This window comes from Mobula hypostoma, chromosome 30 (assembly GCF_963921235.1).
Source record: "Mobula hypostoma chromosome 30, sMobHyp1.1, whole genome shotgun sequence".
NCBI classification, from domain to species: Eukaryota; Metazoa; Chordata; class Chondrichthyes; order Myliobatiformes; family Myliobatidae; genus Mobula; species Mobula hypostoma.
This window is the reverse complement of record NC_086126.1, coordinates 7,605,564-7,632,800: the sequence shown is the minus strand read 5'-3', so window position 1 is coordinate 7,632,800 and position 27,237 is coordinate 7,605,564. Positions and strand designations below refer to the sequence as shown.

Here is a 27,237-nt window from a genome sequence, read left to right as displayed (position 1 = left end):
GTAAGGTCACTGAGTTGTGTACCTCAAGCTGTGCTCCCTCAGTTGGTGACATAATGATGTTTTTGTCTGTGTGTGCTCTCATCTCCAAATTAGCTTGTGATTTTAAGTAGGTCTGCTAGCTTTTGGGAAGAAGATTTGGTCTTTACTCAAAATAGTTGTAGCAATTACTTGAATAAGTTATTGAACTTGTCATTTATTTCTTGGGTTTCCTTTTTGACATTTAGTAACTTTGATATGTAGACAAAGGGAGATTGCAATATAGATTTGCCAGAATGCCACCTAGGCTCAAAGTTAAATTGAGCAATTGTACAAAATTGGGTTGTATTCTGGAATCTAGAATGCTTAAGGAGCAACCTTATTTTTCGAAGAATTAATTGGATTCATGGGAATCCAGGACTGATGGGTATAATTTATTTATTGAGATACAGCGTGGTATATACCTTTCTGGACCTTTTAGCCAGGCTGCCCAGCAGTCTCCCTATTTAACCCTAGCCTAAGCTCGGGACAATTAAAATTAACCTGCATCTTTAGACTGGGAGGAAGCTGGATCACCCAGAAGAAACCCATGTGGTCACGGGGGAAAACGTACAAACTGCTTACAGGCAGTGATGGGAATTGAACCCTGGTCACCCGTGCTGTAAAGCATTATGCTAATCATGATGCTACCATCCCACCCCACAGTACATATGTAATCTACCCATTGTAACCTGTATTTTCTGGTGATATTTTTATTTTGTTGATAGTAAAAAATTTGGAACAGATGACAACTGATGCAGAGTGAATTTGCATCTGACTTGATAGGTTTCAGTTTAGCAAATATTTTAAGAGAAAACAGCATTGTGTATGTGGTATCAGGGCACATATCACTTGAGATGTCATTGAGTCATAAAGCAGCTTAATTTCTGTTTGGTTTTTCACTCACATCAGAACTGCTGTGTTTCATTGTTGGCCCCTGACATGGGTCTTGGACTCCATGCCTTGTAATACTAACAGCTAACCAGCAACATAGTTAGATAAGCTTGAAGACACAAGATTGCAGATGCTCAGTCTGGAGCGACAACTGAGATGCTGGGGGAGCTAAGTGTGGAGACAATTGGACAGTTAGTGTCTTGGGTTGAGGCCCTTCATCTGGTCTGAAGGGGAGATGGACATTAGCTTTACTACTGTTCCCATCAGCCCAGCCTACCTCCCTCATCCCTTATTTCTTTTCATGCTCCACCCTCCTTTGCAATTAGATTTCATCAAATTGCAGACCTTTACTCATCAACTCCCATCCTGTTATTCCTCTTTTCCTCCTCCTCCCCCCTCCTCAACCACATGCCAACTCCTTCTCCTCCACCTTTTTATACTGGTTATCTCTCAAATCTTTAAATCCAGATGAAGTGTATTGACCTGAAACATTGTCCATTTCTCTCTAGAGAAGTTGCCTGACATTGAGTTCCTCCAGCATACTGTTGATTTGTACAGTTTTACTGGAGGTGCTTTGCTCCAAGATAGCGTGCCTATTTAGAAACATAGAAAATAGGTGCAGGAGTAGGCCATTCAGCCCTTCAAGCCTGCACCGCCATTCAGCATGATCATGGCTGATCATCCAACTCAGAACCCTGTACCTGCCTTCTCTCCATATCCCCGATCCCTTTATCCACAAGGGCCATATCTAACTCCCTCTTAAATATAGCCAATGAATTGGCTTCAACTGTTTGTTGAGTGTCAGTCTGAATTCCTGAAGAAATGAAGATTGCTATCATTGGTGAATATTTGTGATGTCACAAAACTAAATATCTGCGTGTTTTATTAATTTTAAAAGATTCTTGTACTTTGGGGTAAATGCAAGCAGGCATTTTCCACTGAGGTTGGGTAAGATTAGAGCCAGAGGTCATGGGTTAAGGCTGAAAAGTGAAATATTTGAGGAGAAACTAAAGGGGAATGATTGTGGAATGAACTGCCAGTGGAGTATTGGAAGTAGTTCAACTGCAAGATTTAAGAGGTTTGGAGAAGTACATGGATGGGAGGGCTATAGAGGGTTACATTCTCGGTCAGAGATTCACATCCTTTTTGCCATGGACCCCTACCATTAACTGAGAGATCCTTCGACCCTGCGTTGGGAACCCCTGGTCTAGTGCAGATAGATAGTTTTGCTACCATTGCATATATACACCAATGATAGCAGTCTTCATTTCAGGAATTTAGACTGATAGTGGAATAGGTTGTCTTTTTTTGGGTCTAGATAGGATAACAGTTGACAAAGGAGATGGCCTGTTTCTATGCTGTAGTGTTCTATGACTCTGACTCTAAACAATAAGTTCTCCCTGTCTTGGACCAATATCACCTGTGAATGAACAATTCAATGTAATTCTATTGAAGCTACTGGTTAACCAAAACAAGATTATCTCCAAAACAGTGCATAAGGGATGTATTCTTGCTCAATTCTTGGTTGGTGCGGCTGTAACAAAACCCAATTTCCCTCAGGATCAATAAAGTATATCTATCTATCTATCTATTTTTTTTAAAAAACTGTTCACTTAGCTCTGACTTTCAATCTTTTCCTCTTGGTTTTTTGAAATCTTACATAAACGTAGTACAGTTGGCCCTCCTTATCCGCGAGGGATTGGATACCAAAAAACATGGATGCTCGAGTCCCTTATTCAACCTGTCTAAATACGGTGGACCTTAGGACCCTGCGGAGCTCCAGACCTTATTTAACCTGTCTCAGTGTGGTAGACATTAGGACCCGGCGGCGGAGCTCTGAATCCACAGTGTTTCTGTTCGCAAAACTAATCACGATCGCGATTTAAAATAAAGTGGAAACAATAAAGCAATCGGAAAGAGGTGAAATGTCATTGGAAAAGCGTTAGGCTACAGTCGGTCAATGATCGGAACAATTTTAAAGGATATAATGAGAAAGGTTAAAGCTACAATTATTACTAAGCAACACAGTGGTTTAATTATTGGGTTTTGGGTTTTTGATCCTCTACATCAACCCGGCATGGATGGAGAGTGCGCTCAGGAGCGATCTGTCACTGGATCAAACTAGGAACTTTCCGTTCCTGAGCCCGGTGCTGAAGCATACGTTTCTTAAGTGTTTTATATGCATAGAAAGGTAAAATATATACTATATACTAAGACAAACGTTTGACTAACTGACGCTAAATAATGCCAGATGTACCTGTTCCGACTTACTTAGTAAGAGAAAGCAGTTTTTTTCGATCCCGATCCACGATAACGTACGCACATCCTCCCGTACACTTTAAATCATCTCTAGATTACTTATAATACCTAATACAATGTAAATGCTATGTAAATAGCTGTTATACTGTATTGTTTAGGGAATAATGACAAGAAAAAAAATCTGTACATGTTCGAACGACAAGTGCTGGAAGAGCACTTCCGGGTTTTCTCGATTCGCGGTTGGTTGAATTCGCGCATGCGGAACTTGTGGATAGGGAGGGCCGACTGTATATCAGAATCCAGTTGTAACTAGCTCTGAATTAGATTGGTGTGGAATAGTTGACAGATAAATGTTTGCAAAGTTCTATTGTTCCTTCAAACTTCCACAGTAACTTGTGTTCAGATCACAAAACTATATTTTCATTTGTTCTACTTAGGGTTACTCGAGGAAGGCTGCAGCCTTGGAGTTCCTCAATCGCTTTGAGGAGGCAAGGAAAACATATGAGGAAGGTCTAAAGCATGAACCAGGAAACCAACAGCTAAAGGATGGAATGCAAAATGTGGATGCCAGGCTAGCAGGTAAGGCACCAAGCAGATCAAATTTGCAATGTCGCATTGATTCCTTCCAGCTGAAGAGAGTGTTAGAGAGAAAAGCTGTCAGGAAAAGCTTAACCTTGGACAGGGGCCTACAGTATAGGAAAGTATTTTCATTGGGGAGATGAACTATGATGCTGTAAAGCAGATCTTGGGAGTATAAATTTGGTCCTGAGGTACTTGGAAATGTACAATGGAAAAGCTGAAATTGCTTGGGGAACACTTGCATGGGGTTTGTCCTATGATGCGGAGAATGGATGGTAGGGTGCAGAACCATGGTCGACAGGAGATGTGGAACATCTAGTCAAGAAGAAGGAGGAAGCGTCCTTAAGGTTTAGGAATTGAGGATCAGACAGAACTCTTGAGAGTTATAAGGTAGCCAGAAAGGAGCTTAGAGCTAGAAGAGGACATGAAGGCTTAGCAGAAAGATGAAGGAAAACCATAGGATGTCCTACACATTTGTGAAGAACTGGAGAATGATGAGCTAGAGTAGGACCAACCAGTGTTAAAGAAGAGACGTGTTTGAATTTGAAGGAGGGAGGAGAGGTCCTACATGAATATTCACCAGGGAGGGATCTTGACGATTGAGGTCACTGTAGAAGAGGAACATGTTGATGTTGAGAAAGGAGATGTGCTGGAACTTTTGGGGGGAAAAAATTAGGATGCATAAGAACTTGAGGCTGGGTGGGATATACCTTGGGTTACTATGTGAAGCAAGAGAAGAGATCACTGTGCCTTTAGTAATGATCTCTGTGTCCTCTTTGGCCAGAGAAGTAGTATCAGAAGGTGGCAAATGTTATTTCTTTTTTCAAGAAAAGTTATACGGGTAATCCTTGGAATTATTGACCAGTAAGTCTTATCCCAGTTGTGGGCAAACTATTGAAGAGGATCCTTAGAAACAGAATTTATAAGCACTTGCAGAAGCATAGTCTGATTAGAGATAGTCAACGTATCTTTGTGAGAGGTAGGTATTGCCTCATGAGTCTGATTGACTTTGAGGAAGTGACAAAACAAATTGAAGGTAGCGCAGTGGATGTGGTAAAGAGTTCGACAGGCGGGTGTTCTGTGCAGGGTGTCAGATGTGGGAAGTTCGAGAGACTCCCAGTCTACTGGACACATTTGCGGCAGGTGTGTCAAGCTGCAGCTCCTTAGGGATTGTGTTAGGGAACTGGAGCTGCAGCTGGATGACCTTCATCTGGTCAGGGAAAGTGAGGAGGTGATAGAGAGGAGCTATAGGCAAGTAGTCACATCGGGTCCTCGGGAGACAGATAAGTGGGTAACAGTCAGGAGAGAGTAGGACAAGAGTCAGATCCTAGAGAGTGCCCCTGTGGCTGTCCCCCTTAACAATAGGTACTCCTGTTTGAGTATTGTTTGGGGGGGCGGTGGGGCAGGAAAGCCTACCTGGGGGAAGCAACAGTGGTCGTGCCTCTGGCACAGAGTCTGGCCCTGTGGCTCAGAAGGGTAGGGAAAGGAAGAAGGCAGCAGTAATAGGGGGTCAAATGGGCGATTCTGTGGACACAGGAAAGAAACACAGATGGTAGTTTGCCTCCCAGGTGCCAGGGTCTGGGATGTTTCTGATCACGTCCACAATATCCTGAAGTGGGAAGGTGAACAGCCAGAGGTCGTGGTACACATTAGTACCAACAACATAAGTAGGAAGAGGGAGGTCCTGAAAACAGACTACGGGGAGTTAGGAAGCAAGTTGAGAAGCAAGAGCACAAAGGATTACCGCCTGTGCCACACGACAGTGAGTATAGGAATAGAGGATAAATGTGTGGCTGAGGGATTGGAGCAAAGGCAGGGATTCAGATTTCTGGATCATTGGGACCTCTTTTGGGGCATACGATCTTGTACAAAAAGGACGGTTGCACTTGAATCCAAAGGGGGACCAATATCCTGGCTGGGAGGTTTGCTAAGGCTATTGGGGAGAGTTTATATTAGAATTGTTAAGGGGTGGGAGCTGAACTGAAGAGACAGAGGAAGGTGCAGTTGGCTCACAAATAGAGAAAGCGAGGAGACAGTGTGAGAGGGAGGATAGGCAGGTGATAGAGAAGGGATACACTCAGACCGATGGTTTGAGATGTGTCTATTTCAATGGAAGAAGCATCATGAACAAAGCGGATGAGCTTAGGGTGTTGATCAGTACTTGGAGCTATGATGCTATGGCCAGTACAGTGACTTCGGTGGCTCGGGCAGGAATGGTTACTTCAAGTGCCAGGCTTTAGATGTTTCAGAAAGGACAGGGACAGAGGCAAAAGAGGTGGGGTGTGGCAGTGTTGATCAGAGATAGTGTCACAGCTGCAGAAAAGGGAGAAGTCATGGAAGGATTGTCTACTGAGTTTCTGTGGGTGGAAGTTAGGAACAGAAAGGGATCAATAACTCTACAGGGTGGTGTTTTTTTTAAATAGACCACCCAGTAGTAACAGGGACATCGAGGAGCAGATGGGGAGACAGATTCTGTAAAGGTGTAATAATAACAGGGTTGTTGTGGTGGGAGATTAATTTCCCAAATATTGATTGGCATCTCCCCAGAGCAAGGGATTTAGATGGGGTAGTGTTTGTTAGGTAAGTTCAGGAAGGTTTCCTGACACAATATGTAGATAAACATACAAGAGGAGAAGGTGTACTTGATCTGATATTGGAAAATGAACCTGGTCAGGTGTCAGATCTCTTGGTGGGAGAGCATTTTGGAGATAGTGATCACAATCCTATCTCCTTTACCATAGCATTGGCAAGGAATAGGAACAGACAAGTTAGGAAAGCGTTTAGTTGGAGTAAGGGGAAGATGAAGCTATCAGACAATAACTTGGAAGCATAAATTAGGAACAGATGGTCTCAGGGAAACGTACGGCAGAAATGTGGCAAATGTTCAGGGGATACTTGAATGGTGTTCTGCATAGGTACGTTCCAGTGAGACTGGGAAAGGATGGTAGGGTACAAAAACCATGGTGTACAAAGGCTGTTGAAAATCCAGTCGAAAAGAAAGGCTTACGAAAGGTTAAAAAAAAACTAGGTAATGATAGAGATCTAGAAGATTATAAGGCTAGCAGGAAGGAACTTAAGAATGAATTTAGGAGAGCCAAAGGGGCCATGAGAAGGCCTTGACGAGCAGGATTAAAGAAAACCCCCAAGACATTCTACAAGTATGTGAAGAGCAGGAGGATGAGACATGAGAGAATAGGACCAACCAAGTGTGACAGTGGAAAAGTGTGTATGGAACCAGAGGAGATAGCAGAGGTACTTAATACTTTTCTTCAGTATTCACTGCGGAGAAGGATCTTGGCGATTGTAGGGATGATGTACAGCAGATTGAAAAGTTTCGGTATATAGACATTAACAAAGAGGATGCGCTGGAGCTTTTGGAAAGCATCAAGTTGGTTAAGTCTCCAGGACCAGACGAGATGTATCCCAGGCTACTGTGGGAGGAGAGGGAGGAGATTGCTGAGCCTCTGGAAATGAACTTTGATCATCAATGGGGACGGGAGAGTTTCCGGAGGAGTGGAGGGTTGCAGATGTTGTTCCCTTACTCAAGAAAGGGAGTAGAGATAGCCCAGGAAATTATAGACCAGTGGATCTTAATTCAGTGGTTGTTAAGTTGATGGAAAAGATCTTGAGAGGCAGTATTTATGAACATTTGGAGAGGAAAAATGTGATTTGGAATAGTCAACATGGCCTTGTCAAGGGCAGGTCGTGCCTTAGGAGCCTGATTGGATTTTTTGAGGTTGTGACTAAACACATTGATGAGGGTAGAGCCGTAGATATAGTGTATATAGATTTCAGCAAAGCATTTGATAAGGTACCCCATGCAAGGTTTATTAAGAAAGTAAGGAGACATGGGATCCATGGGGACCTTGCTTGTGGACCCAGAATTGGCTTGCCCATAGAAGCCAAGGAGTGGTGTAGACAGGTCACATTCTGCATGGAGGTTGGTGACCAGTGGTGTGCCTCGGGGATTTGTTCTGGGACCCCATCTCTTCGTGATTTTTATAAATGACCTGGATGAGGAAGTGGAGGGATGGGTTAGTAAATTTGCTGATGACACAAAGGTTGGGGGTGTTGTGGATAGTGTGGAGGGCTGTCAGAGGTTACAGCGGAACATTGATAGGATGCAAAACTGGGTTGAGAAGTGGCAGATGGAGTTCAACCCAGATAAGTGTGAGGTGGTTCAAATATGACAGCAGAATATAGTATTAATGGTAAGACTCTTGGCAGTGTGGAGGATCAGGGGGATCTTGGGGTCAGAGTCCAAGTGGACACTCAAAGCTGCTGCGCAGGTTGACTATAGTTTCCTCACTACAGGAAGGTGTGGAAACTATAGGGAGGGTGCAGAGGAGATTTACAAGGATGTTGCCTGGATTGGGGAGCATGCCTTATGAGAATAGGTTGAGTGAACTCGGCCTTTTCTCCTTGGAGTGGCGGAGGATGAGGGGTGACCTGATAGAGGTGTATAAGATAATAAGAGACATTGATTGTGTGGATAGTCTGAGCCTTTTTCCCAGGGCTGAAATGAGTAGCACGAGAGGGCACAGTTTTAAGGTGCTTGGGAGTAGGTACAGAGGAGATGTCAGGGGTAAGTTTTTTAATGCAGAGAGTGGTGAGTGCATGGAATGGGCTGCCGGAGCCGGATACAATAGGGTCTTTTCAGAGACTCTTGGATAAGGTACCTGGAGCTTGGAAAAATAGAGGGCTATGGGTAACCCTTGGTAATTTCTAAAGTGCATATTTGGCACAGCATTGTGGGCCGAAGGGCCTGTATTGTGCTGTAGGTTTTCTATGTTTCTGTGTTCCATGACAGGCTCATTCAGAAAGTCAGGTATGGGATCTGGGAAAACTTGGTTGCGTGGATTCAGAATTGGCTTGTCCCAGAATGTGGAAGCAGTAATAGAGAAGGAGCAGAGCCATCTTGGGGTCTGCATCCATAGATCCTTCAAAATTGCCTTACAAGCTGATAGGGTGGTTTAAAATACTTGTGTGTTGCCTCTATTAGTTAGGGGATTGAGTTCAAGCTGTGAGGTAGTGTTATTGCTCTACAAAACCCTGGGCAGACCACACTTGGAGTATTGTATTCAGTTCTGGGCACCTCATGATAGGAAGAATGTGGAAGCTTTACAGGGTTGCAGAGGAGATTTCAAGGTTAAAATTTTATTATCTGAGTACATACATGTCACCACATACAACCCTAAGATTTTTTTTCCCTGTGGGCAAACTTAGCAAATTTGTAGAACAGTAACTGTAAACAGGATCAATGAACAGGAGGGGAGGGGAAGGGAACAACAAACTGTGAAAATGCAAATATAAATAAACAGCAAGAAATAACAGGTCTGAAATAACATGAAATGAGAGTATGAAATAAGATAAAGATTCTGGTGTTCCCACAACAGATGAGACCATCTGTTGTGGGAACACCAGAAATGGAATGAGTACAGTTATCCGCTTTCGTTCGGGAGCCTGATGGTTGAGGGGTAGTAACTGTTCTTGAACCTGATGGTGCGAGTCCAGAGGCTTTTGTACCTTCTACCTGATGACAGCAGTGAGAAAAGAGCATGAGTTGTGTGGTGAGGATCTTTAATAATGGATGCTGCTTTCCTTGGCAACATTTCGTGCAGATGTGTTCAATGGTTGGGAGGACTTTACCAGTAATGTACTGAACCAAATCCACTATCTTTTGGAGGATTTTCCAATCAAAAGGCATTGGTGTTTCCATACCAGGCTGTGATGCAGCCAGTCAGCACACTTTCCACCACATATCTATAGAAGTTTGCCAAGGTTTTCAACGTGCCAAATCTCCAGACTCCTGAGGAAGGGGAAGGTGCTGTTGTGCTTTCTTTGCAATTGTATTTGTATGATGATTCCAGGGCAGGTCCTCTGAGATGGTGACAATCCAAGTAGTTAAAGATACCGACCCCATTCCAACTATGACCCTCTTATTACTAGCTCATGGACCTCTGCTTTCCTTCTTCTGAAGTCTACAATCAGTTCCTTGGTCTTATTGACATTGAGTGAGAGGTTGTTATTACACCACTTCAGCCAATTTTCAGTCTTCTCCCACCTCTCCCCACCCCCAATGCTGATTCATCACCACCTTTGAGACGGCCCACAACAGTGGTGTCATCCATAAACTTAGCCACGTAGTCATTGGTGTATAGCGAGTAGAGCAGGAGACTAAGCGCACATCCCTGCAGTGCTCCTGTGCTGATGGAGATTGTGAAGGGGATGTTGTTGCCTATTCAAGCTGACTGGGATCTGCAAGTGAGCAAATCTAGGATCCATTTGCACAAGGGGGGTATTGAGGCCCAGGTCTTAGAGTTTGCTGATTAATTTTGAAAGGATCATGGTATTAATCAGTTTTATCAAGATGTTGTCTGGATTTTAGAATGTCTAATAAGGAAAGGTTGAGTGAGCTGGGGCTTTTCTGTTTGGAGCAAAGGAGGATGAGAGCTAACTTAATTGAGTGTATAAGATGAGCTGCATAGAGTGGACAGCTGAGACTTTTTCCCAGGCTGGCAATGGCTAGCACGAGAGGACATTAACTTTAAGGTGATTGCAGGAAAGTATAGGAGGAACATCGTGGGTAGATTTTTTTCAACCGCCCGGTGGGTACGTGGAATACACTACTAGAGGCAAGTACATTAGGGATTTTTAAGAGCTGCTTGGATAAGCACATGGGTGAAATTAAAAATAATGGACAGCTATGGGAGAAAAGTGTTAGATTGATCTTGGAGTAGGTTAAAAGTCTGAAGGGCCTGTACTGTTCTTTGTTCTAAAAATGGAGCTGAGCTGATATGAAAGACAAATGCAGGGTGTGGAATGATCAAAATGCATATTCTGTTCCTGAAGTTTCATTCTTGAAACTGATACTATTTAGAAAGGTGGTGCAAACAATCTTAACTTTATTATGAGAGAATTCCTCAAGTTCAATTGTACTGCTCCTAAGTGTCTTGAAACAAACAATGGATCTTGCTTCGCTCTGGGCTTGAAATCAATTGAGGGCAAAGAAGCTGGAGCAGTTTATTATGCATTTTTCCCCTATATATTTAATAGGGTAGATATATCGTCAAAGCTTGGGAAGCAAAGGGTAATAAGCAGCAAATTTTCATCCCATCACCAACAATGGAATTAAAGTTGAGCTACTCATGCCCTTTTGGCAAATAGTAGAGGCGATAAAGTGCATTCTTGTATTGTTATTTATAACCTATTCCTGTCTCTTGTTAGCACTAATGGATGAATCATAGTTTATTCGATGTTTGACAAGCCTCTTACGGTGATTTGCGTAATTAACTTTACTGAGTGATTTATATTTTCGATTTAAAAATACCTGCAGGAAAATAATTCTTCTGGATGCTGCAGTAATTCTTTTTGTCTGATTTTCAGAAAAGAAATTCATGAACCCATTTGCTTCTCCAAACCTGTACCAGAAACTGGAGAGTGACCCCAGGACGAGGGCATTACTCAGTGACCCTAGTTACAAAGAATTGATTGAACAGTTGAAAAATAAACCAGCTGACTTAGCCACGTAAGTACGATTTCCCAGTCAAGATGTTCCATTATCATGTGTGGAGGGTTCTTCATGGATAATTAACCCTTCATTTGGGGTGACTTGTTAATGCCCTTTACTCCCTTGTTACTCTGGTCAGCTGAATACACAAGTATAGCTCCTGTTCCGAATGCATAACAGTGAAAGAAATATTTAAATAGTGAGTACCATCTGCTGGATGTTGAAGGGAAACAAATTTGAGCAATTATATACCCAATTAATAACTTTCTTTTACTAACTCTGCAGAAGTTGCTGAATTTCAGTAGGGCGATTCTAAACGTTTACTGTGGCCCTTGGTCCTCCTGTTTAAATAGCAATCTTTTGACAAGCTGTTAACCTGGGCTCAGGGAGGCAGCAGCAGACATATTGTCCACACTCGCATAAGTAGGTGAGGATCATTATTAAGAACGAATTCTTTAATCTTGGAGCCATTTTCAAAGACTTGGCTAACCAATTATGATTTTAGACCTGGATCATTCCTTGTTTCAAATTTCACAACATATGCTGGTGATATTAAATCTGATTCTCTGCCTGCCCATTAGGGAAATTTAATCCCAAATTCAGATGTTGCGCTTTTTTTTTGTGGAGGTGTGGGTAGGCATAAAGGTAATAGTGCAAGATTTCATTCTTTTCTCTCCATTTATGCCTTTGGGAAATTGCTGTTGTATTAACTAAAATGTGAAAGTAAGACTAATAGAAAAGTGCAGCACAGAAATGAGCTCTTCAGCCCATCTCGTCTGTGCCAATCCATTTAAACAGCCGACTCCCATCGATCTGCACCGGGACCGTAGGCCCCTAACATCCATGCATTTATCCAAACTTCTCTTAAATGTTGAAATTGAGCTCGCATGCACCATTGTGCTGGCAGCTCACTAGACACTTTCACCACACTGAGTGAAGTTGTTTCCACTCGTGTTCCCTTTCAACTTTTACATTTTAATCTTCCTGGAGATCTATTCAAGAGCTTCTGGATATGATTCTCCTTTGTGTAACTTATGCAATTTTCCACAGTGTTTGGGTATGAGATTAACCCATTCCCTTCCTTATTATTTTTCAGGTATTGTAGTATAATTTTAAACTTCCTGATCTGCCAATGACTTTTGTTGGGCTGTGCGAGGTCTCCTCTCTTCTCTCTCCCTTCTCCACCACCCCCACTCCCCACTCCCAGACATTAAAACCAGGTTTATTAAACATTGTACAGTGGTATATTTGTGAAATTTGTTTTATGGCAGCAGTACAGTGCAATACTTAAATTACTATAAGTTGCAAAATAATGAGGTAGTGTTCATGGTTCATGAACAATCTAATGGCAGAGGGGAAGAAGCTGTTCCTAAAATGTTATGTGTCTTCTGGCTCCTGAAGCAGTGTCCAGACCATTCAAAAATATCTCCACCTACATTTCTGTTAGGCTGATTTCCATAACTATCCAAGTCAGTATTTTGGAGATATGCCATTTTGAGAGAAACATTTTTAACTGTCCCCTCATTTAAAATTTTCCATTAGTGTAAACAACTTCCTGCTCTATCATGCTCCCTTTAGCACCTACTTTTCAACAAAATAACCGACCCTTGGATATTCCAAACCATTCACTTTCTCTCTCCCCTTGTTTAATCCCCTCTGACCCCTGTTCAGCCTGGCTTTGATCTCAGATGGTATATTGTCAAATATGAAAGGTAAAATGTGGTTTTTATGAAATTTGCAGCAACATGCCCTCAACCAAAATGGTCAAAGCTGTAATCCACATCCAGTGCACCTGTTTAGACGCGTTAGAACCTCCAAGCAAATGTCTTGAGTGAGTTAGAAGATGCTCAACTCAAATCCCTTGAAATATAGGCAGATTCGGCAGGGGTGGTTCTTCCAAATATGAACTACACATTTTGTGTAACGTGTATAGAAAGCAACTATTTGTTTTCTTAGGAAACTACAAGATCCCAGAGTTATGACAACTCTAAGTGTTTTGCTGGGAATTGATTTGCAAGGCACAGAGGATGACGAAGAGGATCCTACTCCGGCTCCACCTCCACCTCAGCCCAAAAAAGCAACTAAACCAGAACCTATGGAAGAGGACCTTCCAGAAAATAAAAAGAAGGTACCACTTCATCTAAAATGTCTGTCAGGTCATCTTGAAATTCAAAACCGTGGCTCCTTTCTGGCCAATGTGAAATAAGCATTTTAAAATTGATCTGTAGGCATTGAAAGAGAAAGAGCTGGGTAATGAAGCCTACAAAAAGAAGGACTTTGCAACAGCATTAAAACACTACGATCAGGCAGCAGAACACGATCCTACCAGTATGACCTATTTAACCAACAAAGCAGGTGAGTTGGCTACTGAATTAGATTTGTTGTTTTTTTTTGTGGACAAAAATAAATTTGAAACAGTGCAAAGGAGTCTAGAGCAGTGCCTTTTTTTTGTCGTCCTTATTCTGTACTTAAACACTGAAATGCCAAGAAATGTGCAGAATGGGGGATTGCTGTATGCCAGAGGTTTTAAAAGCGAGTTGGAAATATACCAGTACCAAATGAATCTATTGTAAGTTCAACTGAACCATGAGCAAAGTAGGTCATCAGGCCCGTCAAGCTGGCCCTTCCATTATTATAATCATGGCCAATCTCTGCTTGCCTTGACTCACCTGAGCCAGTTCTCCAATACTGTCAAGTCCATGACCTTTCACCTTAATGCATCAGGATGTATTTTGTTTACGCAGCTGTGTACTTTGAGCAGAGTGAATTTGACAAATGCCGTGAAACCTGCGAAAAAGCTATTGAGATAGGAAGAGAAAACCGTGAAGATTACCGCCAAATTGCAAAGTAAGTGCCTGTTTTGCTGTCAAAATCATGCCTGTGTATTAAAGTTTACTGCTAACAAGAATATTATAAAGAGATGCACTCAGTGATCGCTTTATTAGGTACACTTGCTTATTAATGCAAATATCTAATCAGCCAATCATGTGGCAGCAACTCAGTGCATAAAAGCATACAGACATGGTCAAGAGGTTCGGTTGTTCAGACCAAATATCAGAGTGAGGAAGAAATGTGATCCAAGTGATTTTTGATTGTGGAATGATGCTTGGTGCCAGACAAGGTGGTTTTGAGTAGCTCAGAAATTGTTGATCTCAAGGGCATATTTAATGTCAGAAACGTACACAATATACATCCTGAAATGTTTTTTCTTTGCAACCGTACACGAAAACAGAGGAGTGCCCCAAAGAATGAATGGCAGTTAAATGTTAGAACCCCAAAGTCCACCCCAGCTCCCCCCTCCCACACGTAAGCAGCAGCAAGCCACAATCCCCTCTCCCCCCACCAGCAAAATAAAAGCATTGGCACCGGCCACCGAGCACTCAAACGTGAACAAGGCAACAGTAAAGACCACAGACTTGCAGTACTCCAAAGACTACATCGTTCACCCGGCATTGACATACCACAGGCTCTCTCTCCCTAACAAGGGAAAAAGCGGTGTCTCCGTTTCACAGCGAGAGGGGAAACATAACAAACAACTCACTGGTTTACAATGTTATGTCACTTTTTCTGAGCTTTGTGCCCAAAGATCTTGGGGTCTCTGGGCACACAGCCTTAGATCTTCCATCTCCTTTGACACACTGGTCTTTTGCTCCGACAGCAACCCCAATTCCACCCCCCCCCCCCCCGCCGTCTCCAGAGCCATGAAAACTCAGTCCTCTGAAGGCAAGTGGAGCTCTTAGGCCGTGCCCTTGGCATGCCGAACAACGGGAAAAAATAGAGATACTAAAGATGGAAATAGAGCTGTTTCCGAAGATGTAAGCAAAGGAGTTGCCGTTAGGTGCCATTAACCCTCCTGGGGTTTTCACACACAAGTGTCTAGAGTTTACAGAGAAGGGTGTGGAGAAACAAACAAAAAATATCCAGTGAGCTGCATTTTTGTGGGAAAAATCTCCTTTTAATGAGAGGGGTCAGAGGAGGAGGGCTAGATTGATTCAAGCTGACAGGAAGGTGACAGCGACTCAAATAACCACAGGTTACAACAGTGGTGTGCAGAAGAGCATCTCTGAATACATAAAACATCAAACGTTGAAGTGGATGGGCGACATCAAGTTTTGGGCTTTTATAGGGAAGCATCTTGAGCATTTTCTCTGAATTAAGGGTGACTTGTATCCTCGCTGGAGAAGGCTAATAGAAATCATTGTGGGAACTGCCAATACCTGTACGGAGAGGGCAGGTTGTAGCTGAGAGTGTGTTTGAGTAGTTTGAGGTGGATCTTGCTGGTTATGTAGAGTGTCTGAGACATGAGCTCTGTTATTAACAGCATCCCTAATATTCCTTCTTGGACCGAAGAGGAATTGGGAGAATGTTTATTCAAAGAGGCTTTTAGTGCTTCCTGTGCAGCTGGCAACAATCTCTTCCCATAACAGAATAAGAGTTTCAGAAGACTGGGTCAAGAAAACACTGTCTAGTGTTACTGATTGAACATAAAATTCTAGGGATGTGTTTTGGTTTATTCTTCGAGTGGGGGGAGGAAAGGGGGCTATAAACTGAAAGATGCAGTAGTCAAGGGTTCTTGTCCCTGAGCCTTTATGTGTGTATGTGAGTAAAAAAAAGCATTCATAATACAATCAACAATTCTAGCGTCTTATAATCTAGTCCATTTTTTTGTTAAGTATAGCAACAAACTTGATAAGTTTTAAAATTGTGCGTTGAGTTACTTGCAAATGTGTTTCTTTCCCCACTTTAGTAAAATTAATTATCGTTGAATGTTACCCTCTTGGGTAGTTTTTCTTCTATTGTTTGATTTTTCTCGAAGAAAGCCCCAAGGTAGTTGAGAGGGTAATGAACAATCATAAGGCCAAAGGAGGAGATAAACTTAGTTAAAAGAGGTAGGTTTTGACAGTTCTAGAGGAGGGAGGTGACAGAATTGAAAGCATTTGTTCAACTTGCAGCTGAAGAGGTGACTGCCAGGAGTGAAGCTGTGGGATGTGTAAGAAATACATCAATTCAGAAAATGAGATTCAAAGAAATGAAAAGATTAGTTATATAATATAAACATGATAATATAGTGGATTCCTGTTAATTGGGCCAACTCGTAAAGACCAAAAACGAATCAAGAAATTAGCCAGCATTCCCTTCATTTATTTGGAACACTGTGCCTCTTAATTGGAACAGGAGACTGTTGCCAAACTAGTGTTGCAATCAGTTGCGTGCACTTGTGTAGCCATTAGACGCTAAACCATGCTTAGAGCAAACAATTTTTAAATAGCGTCACATGTGTGTTTGTGTTTTTAAGGAAAAAAACTGATTTTTGTCACTTCCTTCAGTTAGTCCTGACGAAGGGTCTCGGCCTGAAACGTCGACTGTACCTCTTCCTAGAGATGCTGCCTGGCCTGCTGCGTTCACCAGCAACTTTGATGTGTGTTGCTTGATTTTTGTCACTGCTAGTTAATGAGGAAGTGAGCAGTAAGACAATTCAGAGCTGTTTTGCTTACTGCGCTTTTCAAGCATTCAGCCTTCGAAATGCCGGAAACGGCTGGGAGTGAAAATGAAATGATTTCACTACCTCAAGTTGGGAGTTACGAAGAATTTAAAGGCATCAACAATTAACTTGAATGTTACAATACAAATCGTTGAAAGTTCTTGTACAGCGAACGGTGGGTCAATGAGGAGTGTGGTGGTAGGACAAAGTCATCTGGAAATACACGTCCATGATTCATTGAAACTGGTGTCAAAGGTACGCAGGATTGTAAAGGAAGCTGTTGGTACATGGGCCTTCATAAATCAAAGTATTGAGTACAAAGATTCAGCAGGCCAGGCAGCGTCTATGGAGAAGAGTACAGAGTTGATGCTTCAAGGGTCTTGGCCTGAAATGTCAACTGTACTCTTTTTATTTCCATTGATGTTGCCTAACCTGCTGAGTTCCTCGAGCATTTTGTGTGTGTTACTTGGATTTCCAGCATCTGCAGATTTTCTCTTGTTTATTGAGTACAAGAGGTGGATGTTATGTTGAAGAGTATTGTGTAAAGTTTTGGTCACCTACCTACTGGAAAGATGTAAATAAGGTTGAAAGAGTGCAGCGAAAATTTACAAGGATGTTGCTTGGTCTAGAGGACCTGAGTTGTAAAGAAAAATTTGAATAGGTTAGGACTGTATCCTTAGAACATAAAGGATTGAGAGGAGATTTGATAGAGGTATACAAAATTGAGGGGCATAGATAGGGTAAATGCAGGCAGGTTTTTTCCACTGAGGTTGGGTGGGACTATGACTGGAGGTCAGGTTTAAGGGTAAAATTTCACTCAGGTTCGTATAGAACGAGCTGCCAGCACAAGTGGTGCGTATAATTCAATTTCAATGTTTAAGCAAAGTTTGGATGGGTACATGGATAGTAGGGATATGGAAGGCTATGGTCCCGGTGCAGGTCGATGAGAGTAGCAGTTGAAGTGGCTTTGGCGTGGGCGAGATAGGCTGACGGATTTGTTTCTGTGCTGTCTGACCCTCTGAAAGCATTGTGTGAAGGCAGTCTGTTATCTGCACTAGATGTCTGCACTCACTTTGTTCATTTGCAGCGTAAGCTCTACACAGCAGTGTATACTGGATGAATTCCTTCTGTTGCCAACTATTAGAAACTAGTTTTATGGTACTGTAGTAATATTGGTAGTATTTTAATTTGTTCTGTACCTCATTTGAATGTATAATTAGTTTCTCAGCTAAACGGTAGTTTGTCTTTTTTATACTTTTTTAACCATTTCTATGAAACTTCAGCTAATTACGGCAGCTGTTAAATTGGACCAAAACATATCAGTCCTGTTGTGTTCCAATTAACTAGAATCATGTGTGTGTGTTATACTTATATACTCTTATGCCCCTTGGTCCACAGGAACGTTGTTTCAATTGACAGTATATATGTATATGGTTGAATGACAATAAATTTGAACTTGAATGTTGGATAAGTTGTGGGTAGTAGGGTTTTCCATATTGAAGTTTCAGTAAAGTATACCTAATGTCATTATCTCTTGTCCAGATTAGAAATTGGTGACGCTTCTGTTTCAGTCCTTTGTCTGATGTCATGCTGCACCAGACAATTCACAACCTCTATGACTTTTGGTTTTCAGCCTTCCACATAGTCACAGCCATCTTTTTTTTTAAGTTTGCCATTTCTAAACTAGCTCGGTCTGCATTCTTCTAATGGTTTATGCAACATCCCAATCTGCAGTGTTTCAAATTTCCTCTGGTTTGCTACTAACCAATAATGAAGTAGTATTGTTTTGAGGATCAGCAGAACTGTAGTATACCATTGGTCTGTCAACACATCGAGCAGCCATTTGACAATTCCTAATAAAGGCCTGTACCATGCTAGCCGAGTTGCACCTGAGTGCTGTACTCTCATTTCAACCTGCTGGCCAACGCCCTTCACATTGCCTCTATAATGACCTGTACAGCAACCGTTTGTGTTGCAGAAACATCAAGTTCCTGGCATAGCCAAATCCAGCTGTTTTATTGTAAAAGAACTGAGGCAGACAGTACTTCGACTAAGTCAACTCTGCAGGCTACAAATGTATTTAACAAAATGAAAGAAAAATAATGTCATGTCTTTAAAATCAGTGAGAAGTGTTCCACAATCCTTGTAGAAATCAGTGAATTTGTATATGCTTATTATTTATGACTCTTGAGGCTTGAACAAGCAAATGAGGGGTGGAAGGGGAAGTGATTAAATACAAACAATATAACTAAGTGTTTTGATTTCAGTGTGAACAATTTAAATATTAAGCTCCTGCACCTTTTCAGGGCATATGCGCGAATTGGCAACTCCTACTTTAAGCAAGAGAAGTATAAAGAAGCTGTTCAGTTCTACAACAAATCCCTCGCCGAGCACAGAACCCCTGAGGTCCTAAAGAAGTGTCAGCAAGTAAGCTTGTTTCTTCGTTTCTTAATACTTTTAATACACTTGGGTGACCTTAAAAGTGTCTACTGCATCTGTACACAACTGCACAGCAAGCTAAACAACTTCTCAAAAATCAGCTGAGACAGAAGCTTCCTTCAGGGTTTTTGATGATCTCTTTACTGTGAAGTTGCAGAGAGTTAAGTGAAATGTGTATTAAATTCAATACAGAATCGTTGTGCGCCTGAATACACTAATATGGTTGATTATTCTCACAACCGGTGTTAAGTAAGGTGAAAAACATGCACAACACCCCATAACTACGCAGTGTAAACAAAAGTAAACTCGTGATGCAATGATAAACATAATACAGTGGATTCTTGTTCATTGGACCATCAGTTAATTGCGAGCCTCTTATTTGGAACAACTCTTTTATTAAAAAAAACTCGAGCCATGAGTCAGCATACAGAGAGGAGGTGCAGCGGCTAACGGACTGGTGCACAGCCAACAACCCCTCTCTGAACGTGAACAAAACAAAAGAGATGGTTGTTGACTTCAGGCGAGCACAGAGCAACCACTCTCCGCTGAACATTGATGGCTCCTCCGTTGAGATCATTAAGAGCACCAAATTTCTTGGTGTTCACCTGGCAGAGAATCTCTCCTGGTCTCTCAACACCAGCTCCGTAGCCAAGAAAGCACAGCAGCGTCTCTACTTTCTGTGAAGGCTGAGAAAAGTCCATCTCCCACCCCCAATCCTCACCACATTCTACAGAGGATATATCGAGAGCATCCTGAGCAGCTGCATCTTTGCCTGGTTCGGGAATTGCACTGTCTCGGATCGCAAGACCCTGCAGCGGATAGTGAGGTCGGCTGAGAAGATCATCAGGGTCTCTCTTCCCACCATTACGGACATTTACACTACACGCTGCACCCATAAAGCCAACAGCATTGTGAAGGACCCCACGTACCCCTCATACAAACTCTTCTCCCTCCTGCAATCTGGCAAAAGGTACTGAAGCATTCGGGCTCTCATGACCAGACTGTGCAACGGTTTCTTCCCCCAAGCCATCAGACTCTTTAATACCCAGAGACTAGACTGACATCTACATCATTTATTATTGTAATTTGTCCTCTACTGTACCTATTGTCTTGTTATTTATTGTACTGCCCTGCACTGTTCTGTGCACTTTATGTAGTCCTGTGTAGGTCTGTAGTCTAGTGTAGCCTTGTGTTGTCTCACTTAGTTTTGTGTTGTTTCAATTCTCGCCAGGATTGGTTGTCCCCTGAGGCTCCTCAGGTTAGTTCAGTCATTCCACACAGACATGAAGGGCGTCGTTCAGTTCGACGGCTCTTCTTCGAAGGCCTTCAACATCCGCAGCGGTGTGAAGCAGGGCTGTGTGCTTGCCCCCACCCTGTTTGGCATCTTCTTTGCAGTCATGCTGAAGCACGCCTTTGGAACATCAACTGATCGTGTCTACCTCCGCACCAGATTGGACGGGAGGCTGTTCAGTCTGTCCCGGCTGAGGGCAAAAACCAAGGTTCGTGAAGTACTCATCAGGGACATGTTGTTTGCAGACGATGCGGCACTGGCAACACACTCTGAAGAGCAACTGCAACGCCTCATGGACAGCTTCCCTAGAGCCTGCCAGGACTTCAGCTTGACCATCAGCCTGAAAAAAACCAAAGTGTTGGGCCAAGGCGTTGAGCACCCCCCTGCCATTACCATCAACAACTACGAGCTGGAGATAGTTCACGAGTTTACATACCTTGGCTCCACCATCACGGACAGTCTCTCTCCCGACACCCCGAGATCAATAGACGGATCAGACGAGCAGCCTCAACATCCGCCAGGCTGACAGAGAGTCTGGGAGAACAGAAAGCTGACGACGCACACCAAAGTTGCAGCCTACAGGGCCTCCGTCCTCAGCAAACTGCTTTACAGCAGCGAGACCTGGAGCCTCTACTCCAGACAAGAGCGGCGTCTCAACGCCTTCCACCTTCGCAGCCTGAGATGCATCCTGGACATCACGTGGACTGACCAAGTCACCAACAATGATGTCTTGGCCCGCGCCCAGATACCCCGCCTCTTCACCCTGCTCCAACAATGCCGTCTCCACTGGCTGGGCCACGTACACCGCATGTTCAGACAGGAGGTTCCCGAAAGACCTGCTGTACGGGGAACTGGCCTCCGGCAAGAGAGCACAAGGGCGGCCCCATCTTCGTTTCAAAGACGTTTGCAAGAGAGACATGAAGTCACTGAAAATGAACATCGAGAGGTGGGAGGACATCGCAAGTGATCGCTCTCACCAGAGGGTGGAACTACACAGAAGTCTAAAAAGAGAAGAGAAGTTGAGGCTTGCTGCTGAAGAAAAGTGCACTCGTCGGAAAAACAGCACCAAGGCAACACTGGAGGACAGTGCCTTCAAGTGCAGTCGCTGCATCCGAGACTGTCACTCCCGTGTGGGCCTCTACAGCCACAACAGACGCTGCACTACCAACACAAACTGAAGCAAGACTTTCCAGGTGCAGATCCATGGTCTCGCAAGACTAACGGATGCCACCATCACCACCATGTAGCACCACGGTCCTGCAGGAACGTTGTTTCGTTTTTACTGTGTACTGCATGGTCGAAATGCCAATAAAAAGTGACGCGACGTGACTTGACTCGAAAGTAGCCAGGATTCCCTTCATTTATTTGGGACACTGCCAATTAATTGGAACAGGGCACTTGCCGAACAATTTCGAATGAGCATCAGATGTGTGCACTGTGTGGCCATTAGACAGTACACTATACTTGGAGATGCCAGAATAGAGAGTGAAAATTAAACGACTTCACTACGAGTTAGAAAGTATGAAGAATTTGATGGTATCAAATACTTTATACTTTCTTCTTTGAAGGTAACATCTTGAATATTACAATGAAAATAAAGATTTGGAGATTGCAGTCATTGATAGCATTGTATGAAGGCAGTCAATTACTTACACTAGGTGTCTTGTTCATTTACATTCAAAAGAACGTGACCCGGATTGATTGCGCTGATAACTATTAGGAACTAATACATAGTTTTATAGTGCTCCACTAGTATTGGAAGTGTTCTAATAATTAGTTCTATACTTCATAATCTATCTGGATGGCTAGGATGCAACATCCATGGTTGCCCCTGACTGATGGAGGCCTCACCTCATAAATACATAATTTCTTACTCAGTTTGTCTTTTATTTTTATACTTTTTTAACTTTCCATAAAACTTACGCTAAACGGGGCAGCCGCTTAATTGGGCCTAATTATACTTGTCCCTGTGTGTCCCAACTAACTGGAATCCACTGTACTTCCTTCAAAATACAGGTACTGAATGTTTACCAATGTTATCAAAAACTTGTGTGTCACCGATTATTGCTGTTTCAAGGGCAAATAAAGAGTGGATGGAGATGTCTCTTTCCACCATGTGCTTCAAAACAAAATTTAAAAACTAACCCGTGCAGGAAATGGTGTGTGTGTGTGTATATATATATATATATATATATATATATATAGTGAAAAACAGCTTGTATACAGGAAATTCATTCAAAATGGACTACGCCACTAGAGGCCAGAACAAAAGGTTATGCTGGAATTCATAGTCAAGCGATGGTTTTGGTGCCTCGTGATCCAGTTCATGAATATTGTTACTTTTTAACTTGGAAGATAGGTTATGCTAACTGATTTTGGGGTAGACCATTGCTTCCAGTGCACTATTGCCCTTGGAATGCTTCCTGTGTTTCATGAGTATTACGAGAAAAGACTTTTTAACCTATGCTGCCTACCTTCTAAAATAATCACCTGTTTTCCAGGCTGAGAAGATCCTGAAAGATGCAGAGAGGGCAGCATACATTAATCCAGAACTTGCCCTGGAAGAGAAAAACAAAGGCAATGATTTCTTCCAGAAAGGTAACAAACATCAAATTAATATTTAGGTCCTGATGTTGTTAAAATGCAGATGGAAGAAGTATGGCCCACGGCAGTAAATAATATTCACATTTTGTTTTGTAAGTTTAACTGCAGTAGCCATGTAGTAAGAATTGCTAACACCAGAGGGCACTATAGTACAGAACCCTGAAGCTTGTTAGCAGAATCAAAAAGCGTATTTAAATAAGTGCTTTCTCATCAATTAATTTGATAATTATTTGAACAACAGCTTTCCAATTGGTTAATTCTTATCTATAAAGATGAATGGAATTTTCCTCATCTCCAAGAGGTTCCAGTTTCCAGAATTATGCCTCTATTGATTATATAAAGTATATTAAACTTGCAAAAGTTTTTTAAAGTGTTTATTGTCAGAGTACATATACTTCATCTCCTCATAGGCAGCATGAAACACAGAATCCTAAGAGAACCTGAGGACTGCCAAACACCCAATGTGCAGAGAGAGCAGAGAAAACAACCTGTTTCCTCTGCCTACCAACACTCTTATTAAGTATCAATCTTCGCTTTCGAATTTGAAAGCTGTGTGGTTTGTTTGAATAAACTGGGAAACAGACTGACCTACTAAAATACAAAAGCAAACAGAAATAAAAGCAGAGCTCAGCAGGCCAGGCAGTACCTGGTGAAGAGCGAAATGATTAAACTTTCAAAGAATTCTCATCAGAACTGGAGAGAACAATAAGTCTACAAAGATGAATATCCAGATGGTGGTGATGAAGCCTTGTTAATCATTACTGATCTGTCTGAAGGATCTGTAAAGAGAGGGAGAGAGTACAAGGACTGATGGAGAGGGGGAAAACTGGGAAACTGAAAGCCAGAGAATGCTACACACAAAATGCTGGAGGAACTCAGCAGGTCAGGCAGCATCAATGGCAGTGAATAAACAGTCGACGTTTCGGACTGAGACAAGAAGATTAAGGTGGTGCTGCTTTGTTTCTCTATAGTACTGAGATGAGGAAGAATCTGTTCATCTTTATAGTTAAGACTTAACCAATTATTAAGCTATTGTTTTCCAATTGCCTGCTGACTGCTGGAAATGCATGAGACGGGTAGTATCTGTGGAGAGAGGAATACCAGAGTTAAACATTACAGGGTAACACACAAAATGCTGGAGGAACTCCAGCAGGCCAGGGAGCATCTAGGGAAATGAGTAAACAGTTGATGTTTTGGACTGAGACCCTTCATCAGGACTAACATTACAATTATCAAAAAATTGGCCAGTTCTAGGACTAGAACGATTCCTTGTCTGAAGTGATGGATTTTGTGATAATTGGCTAATATTCATGGATTCAAAGATAGTATCCTTTATAACTACACTCGCTCAATTAGGACAAACAATTTGGTCTCATTATTTTCAATAATGCTAGCATAAATAGAGGAGTCATTGGATAACCTCACACTAATTAACACTCCTGACCATTCTTGTTGCCATCTGGAGCAGACTCTACACTAGATTAACTGCCCCTGGCCACTCGCGTTGCCTTCTGGAACAGACCATGGCAGAATCGGGAACAAATAATTATTCCAGGGGTTCCCAACCTTTCTGCCTTGGAGCCTTATCATTCACCAAGGAGTCCGTGGATCCGAGGCTGGGAACCCCTGAATTAATCTATGTAAAGAACTGGAGGCCCAGTAGTTTGGGTTCTTCTATTTACACATAATTTTGAAATTGAATAAATGCGTAATGGGAAAGGGATTTGCATGTTTACATATTTAAAGTTGTTGTTCAGTCTCGATAGAGAAAACCGCTTGATTTTGGTGCTTTTTCGGATGCTCCTTTGAAGTCCTGCTCTTCTCGATGCATGTGAATAATGCTGGAACAAAACTATTATCAGCAAACAACAGGAATTCTGCAGATGCTGGAAATTCAAGCAACATACATCAAAGTTGCTGGTGAATGCAGCAGGCCAAGCAGCATCTATAGGAAGAGGCGCAGTCGACGTTTCAGGCCGAGACCCTTCGTCAGGACTAACGTTAGTCTCGGCCTGAAACGTCGAATGCGCCTCTTCCTATAAAAACTATTATCAGACCTAGTTTTTCTTTAGACCTGATGGATAATGCACATTTGTTTCTGTGAATATAGTATGTAATCTGTAACCAATCCTCTCGCAGGTGATTACCCACAGGCAATGAAGCATTACTCAGAAGCTATTAAACGTAATCCGGCTGATGCAAAACTCTACAGTAACCGAGCTGCCTGCTATACCAAGCTCTTAGAATTCCAGCTAGCTTTGAAGGTAATAATAATTATTAAGGAATACTTCTCTTGTTTTTTCCAGCAGTCAAAGTTTAAAGTAAATTTATTATCAAAGTACATGTATGTTTGGTGCATACTATGTTGGTCATTGACACAAAAACATTTCACTGTTTGGATGCACAGTTGACAAAAAGTTAACATTATCTGATCTTGAAGTTCAAGGTGAAGTTTATTATCAAAGTGCATAAATGTCACCACATACAACCCTGAGATTCATTTTCCTGCAGGCATATTCAGCAAATCTATAGAATAGTAACTGTAAACAGGATCAGTGACAGATCAACCAGAGTGCAGAAGACGACAAACTGTGCAGATGCAAATATAAATAAGTGGCAATAAATAACAAGAACATGAAATAAAGATAAAGTATCCTCAAAGTGAGATCATGTTCACTAAAGTGCAGCACTGTAATGCAGATAGGGAACTTCTAATACGTGGTTTATCTTTGCCATTCAATGTCAGTTTGCCACCTTTCAAGTTATTAAGTTGCAAGTGACTGATGGAGGAAAGGAAACAAGGTGATCCTTTATTGGGGGGAACTGCATTCTTCACTGCAGGAAATTCACATCCAACTAAGTCGTGATTGCTATTTGTACAGTTGTGGCCAGCGGGATGGCGGTATGAATGGATTTTCTATCTTAATGGAACTGCGTCAAGCCTTATCGAAGAATGGAAATTAGTGGGTTGATAAAGGAAATAATGCTTTGAGATCTGTGTACAATTAGATTGAGAATCTGAAGTAGACATTTCAGTGTTGTAACCTTTTAATCAATGAATATCATTTAGTCATGGGCCATTCCCTTGATATTTGTGTGGTTGTAGCTGCTCTTGTGCCACATATTATAACGAAACACAGGTACTGCTCGTACTAAAGAGGATCCTATTTTCATGTGTCATTGTAATTCTAAACACTTTTTATTTTAAAAATGCACTTGTGAAATTTTAAGCATTTTCATTGTCTAATTAATATCTACAAATACATTCATATACTTTTAATTTCTCCTGGCAGGATTGTGAGGACTGTATCCGCCTCGATCCTACGTTCCGTAAGTAGCAGTTTTTACTGTAGGATCTAACAGTGGCCAAACCTAAACAATTGCCGTTGCCAGTGACCCTATGGATTTGTTATACTTGCATGATGTATCGTCAGCTCTAGTGATTTCTCCAAAAGTTGAGGATGTGCATTTGATCCTTTATTAGCAATTAGCAAACGTACAATTTTGAAGCGATGAAATTTAAGCATATCCAAGTGCAAGCTAAGCAGAATTGAGCGGTCAGCAAAGGATACATCAGTCGATCCCCAGCTACTACATACTGTGACAAACGAAGCACGAATATGTGACTTACTCCCTTTGCTTTTACTACGCCCCCCCCCATGCATGTGACTAGTTACCATAATAGGCGTGGAACAGAGAACAGATGCATGGCTCCTACAGCATCATTGCCCTGTTCTTTTAATTTTTTTTTGTGGGTAGTCAAGTGGGCTGGTGGTTGTTAAATCTGTTTGTTTCAGAAGATATAGGAGCAGAAGTAGGCCATTCAGCCTGTTGAGTCTGTTCCGCCATTCACTCGTGGCCTGATCCACTTCATCCAGTCATCCCCACTCCCCTGCCTTCTCCCCATATCCTTTGATGCCCTGGCTAATCAAAAACCTATTTATCTCTGCCTTAAATACACCCAATGACTTGGCCTCCACAGCCACTCAGAGCAACAAATTCCACAGATTTACCACCTTCTGACTAAAGTAATTTCTCCTCATCTCAGTTCTAAAAGGACATTCTTCAATCCTGAATTCGTGCCCTCTTGTCTTAAAATCCCCTATGATGGGAAATAACTTTTCCATATCTAATCTGTTCAGGTTTTTTAACATTCGGAACGTT

The 27,237-nt window shown here is 42.1% G+C and overlaps 1 protein-coding gene across 4 annotated transcripts in view; it reads left to right on the top strand.

The window, feature by feature from the left end:
* stip1 (stress-induced phosphoprotein 1) overlaps nucleotides 1-27,237 on the top strand; it is a 57,313-nt gene that overhangs the window by 26,674 nt on the left and 3,402 nt on the right. For all 4 annotated transcript variants that reach the window (XM_063036406.1, XM_063036405.1, XM_063036404.1 and 1 more), the window contains 9 exons: nucleotides 3,606-3,747; nucleotides 11,134-11,275; nucleotides 13,214-13,385; nucleotides 13,486-13,612; nucleotides 14,002-14,104; nucleotides 19,046-19,166; nucleotides 22,971-23,067; nucleotides 25,213-25,337; nucleotides 26,367-26,403. In XM_063036406.1, the coding sequence (XP_062892476.1) occupies nucleotides 3,606-3,747; nucleotides 11,134-11,275; nucleotides 13,214-13,385; nucleotides 13,486-13,612; nucleotides 14,002-14,104; nucleotides 19,046-19,166; nucleotides 22,971-23,067; nucleotides 25,213-25,337; nucleotides 26,367-26,403 (1,066 nt within the window). The remainder of the gene's footprint in view (nucleotides 1-3,605; nucleotides 3,748-11,133; nucleotides 11,276-13,213; nucleotides 13,386-13,485; nucleotides 13,613-14,001; nucleotides 14,105-19,045; nucleotides 19,167-22,970; nucleotides 23,068-25,212; nucleotides 25,338-26,366; nucleotides 26,404-27,237) is intronic.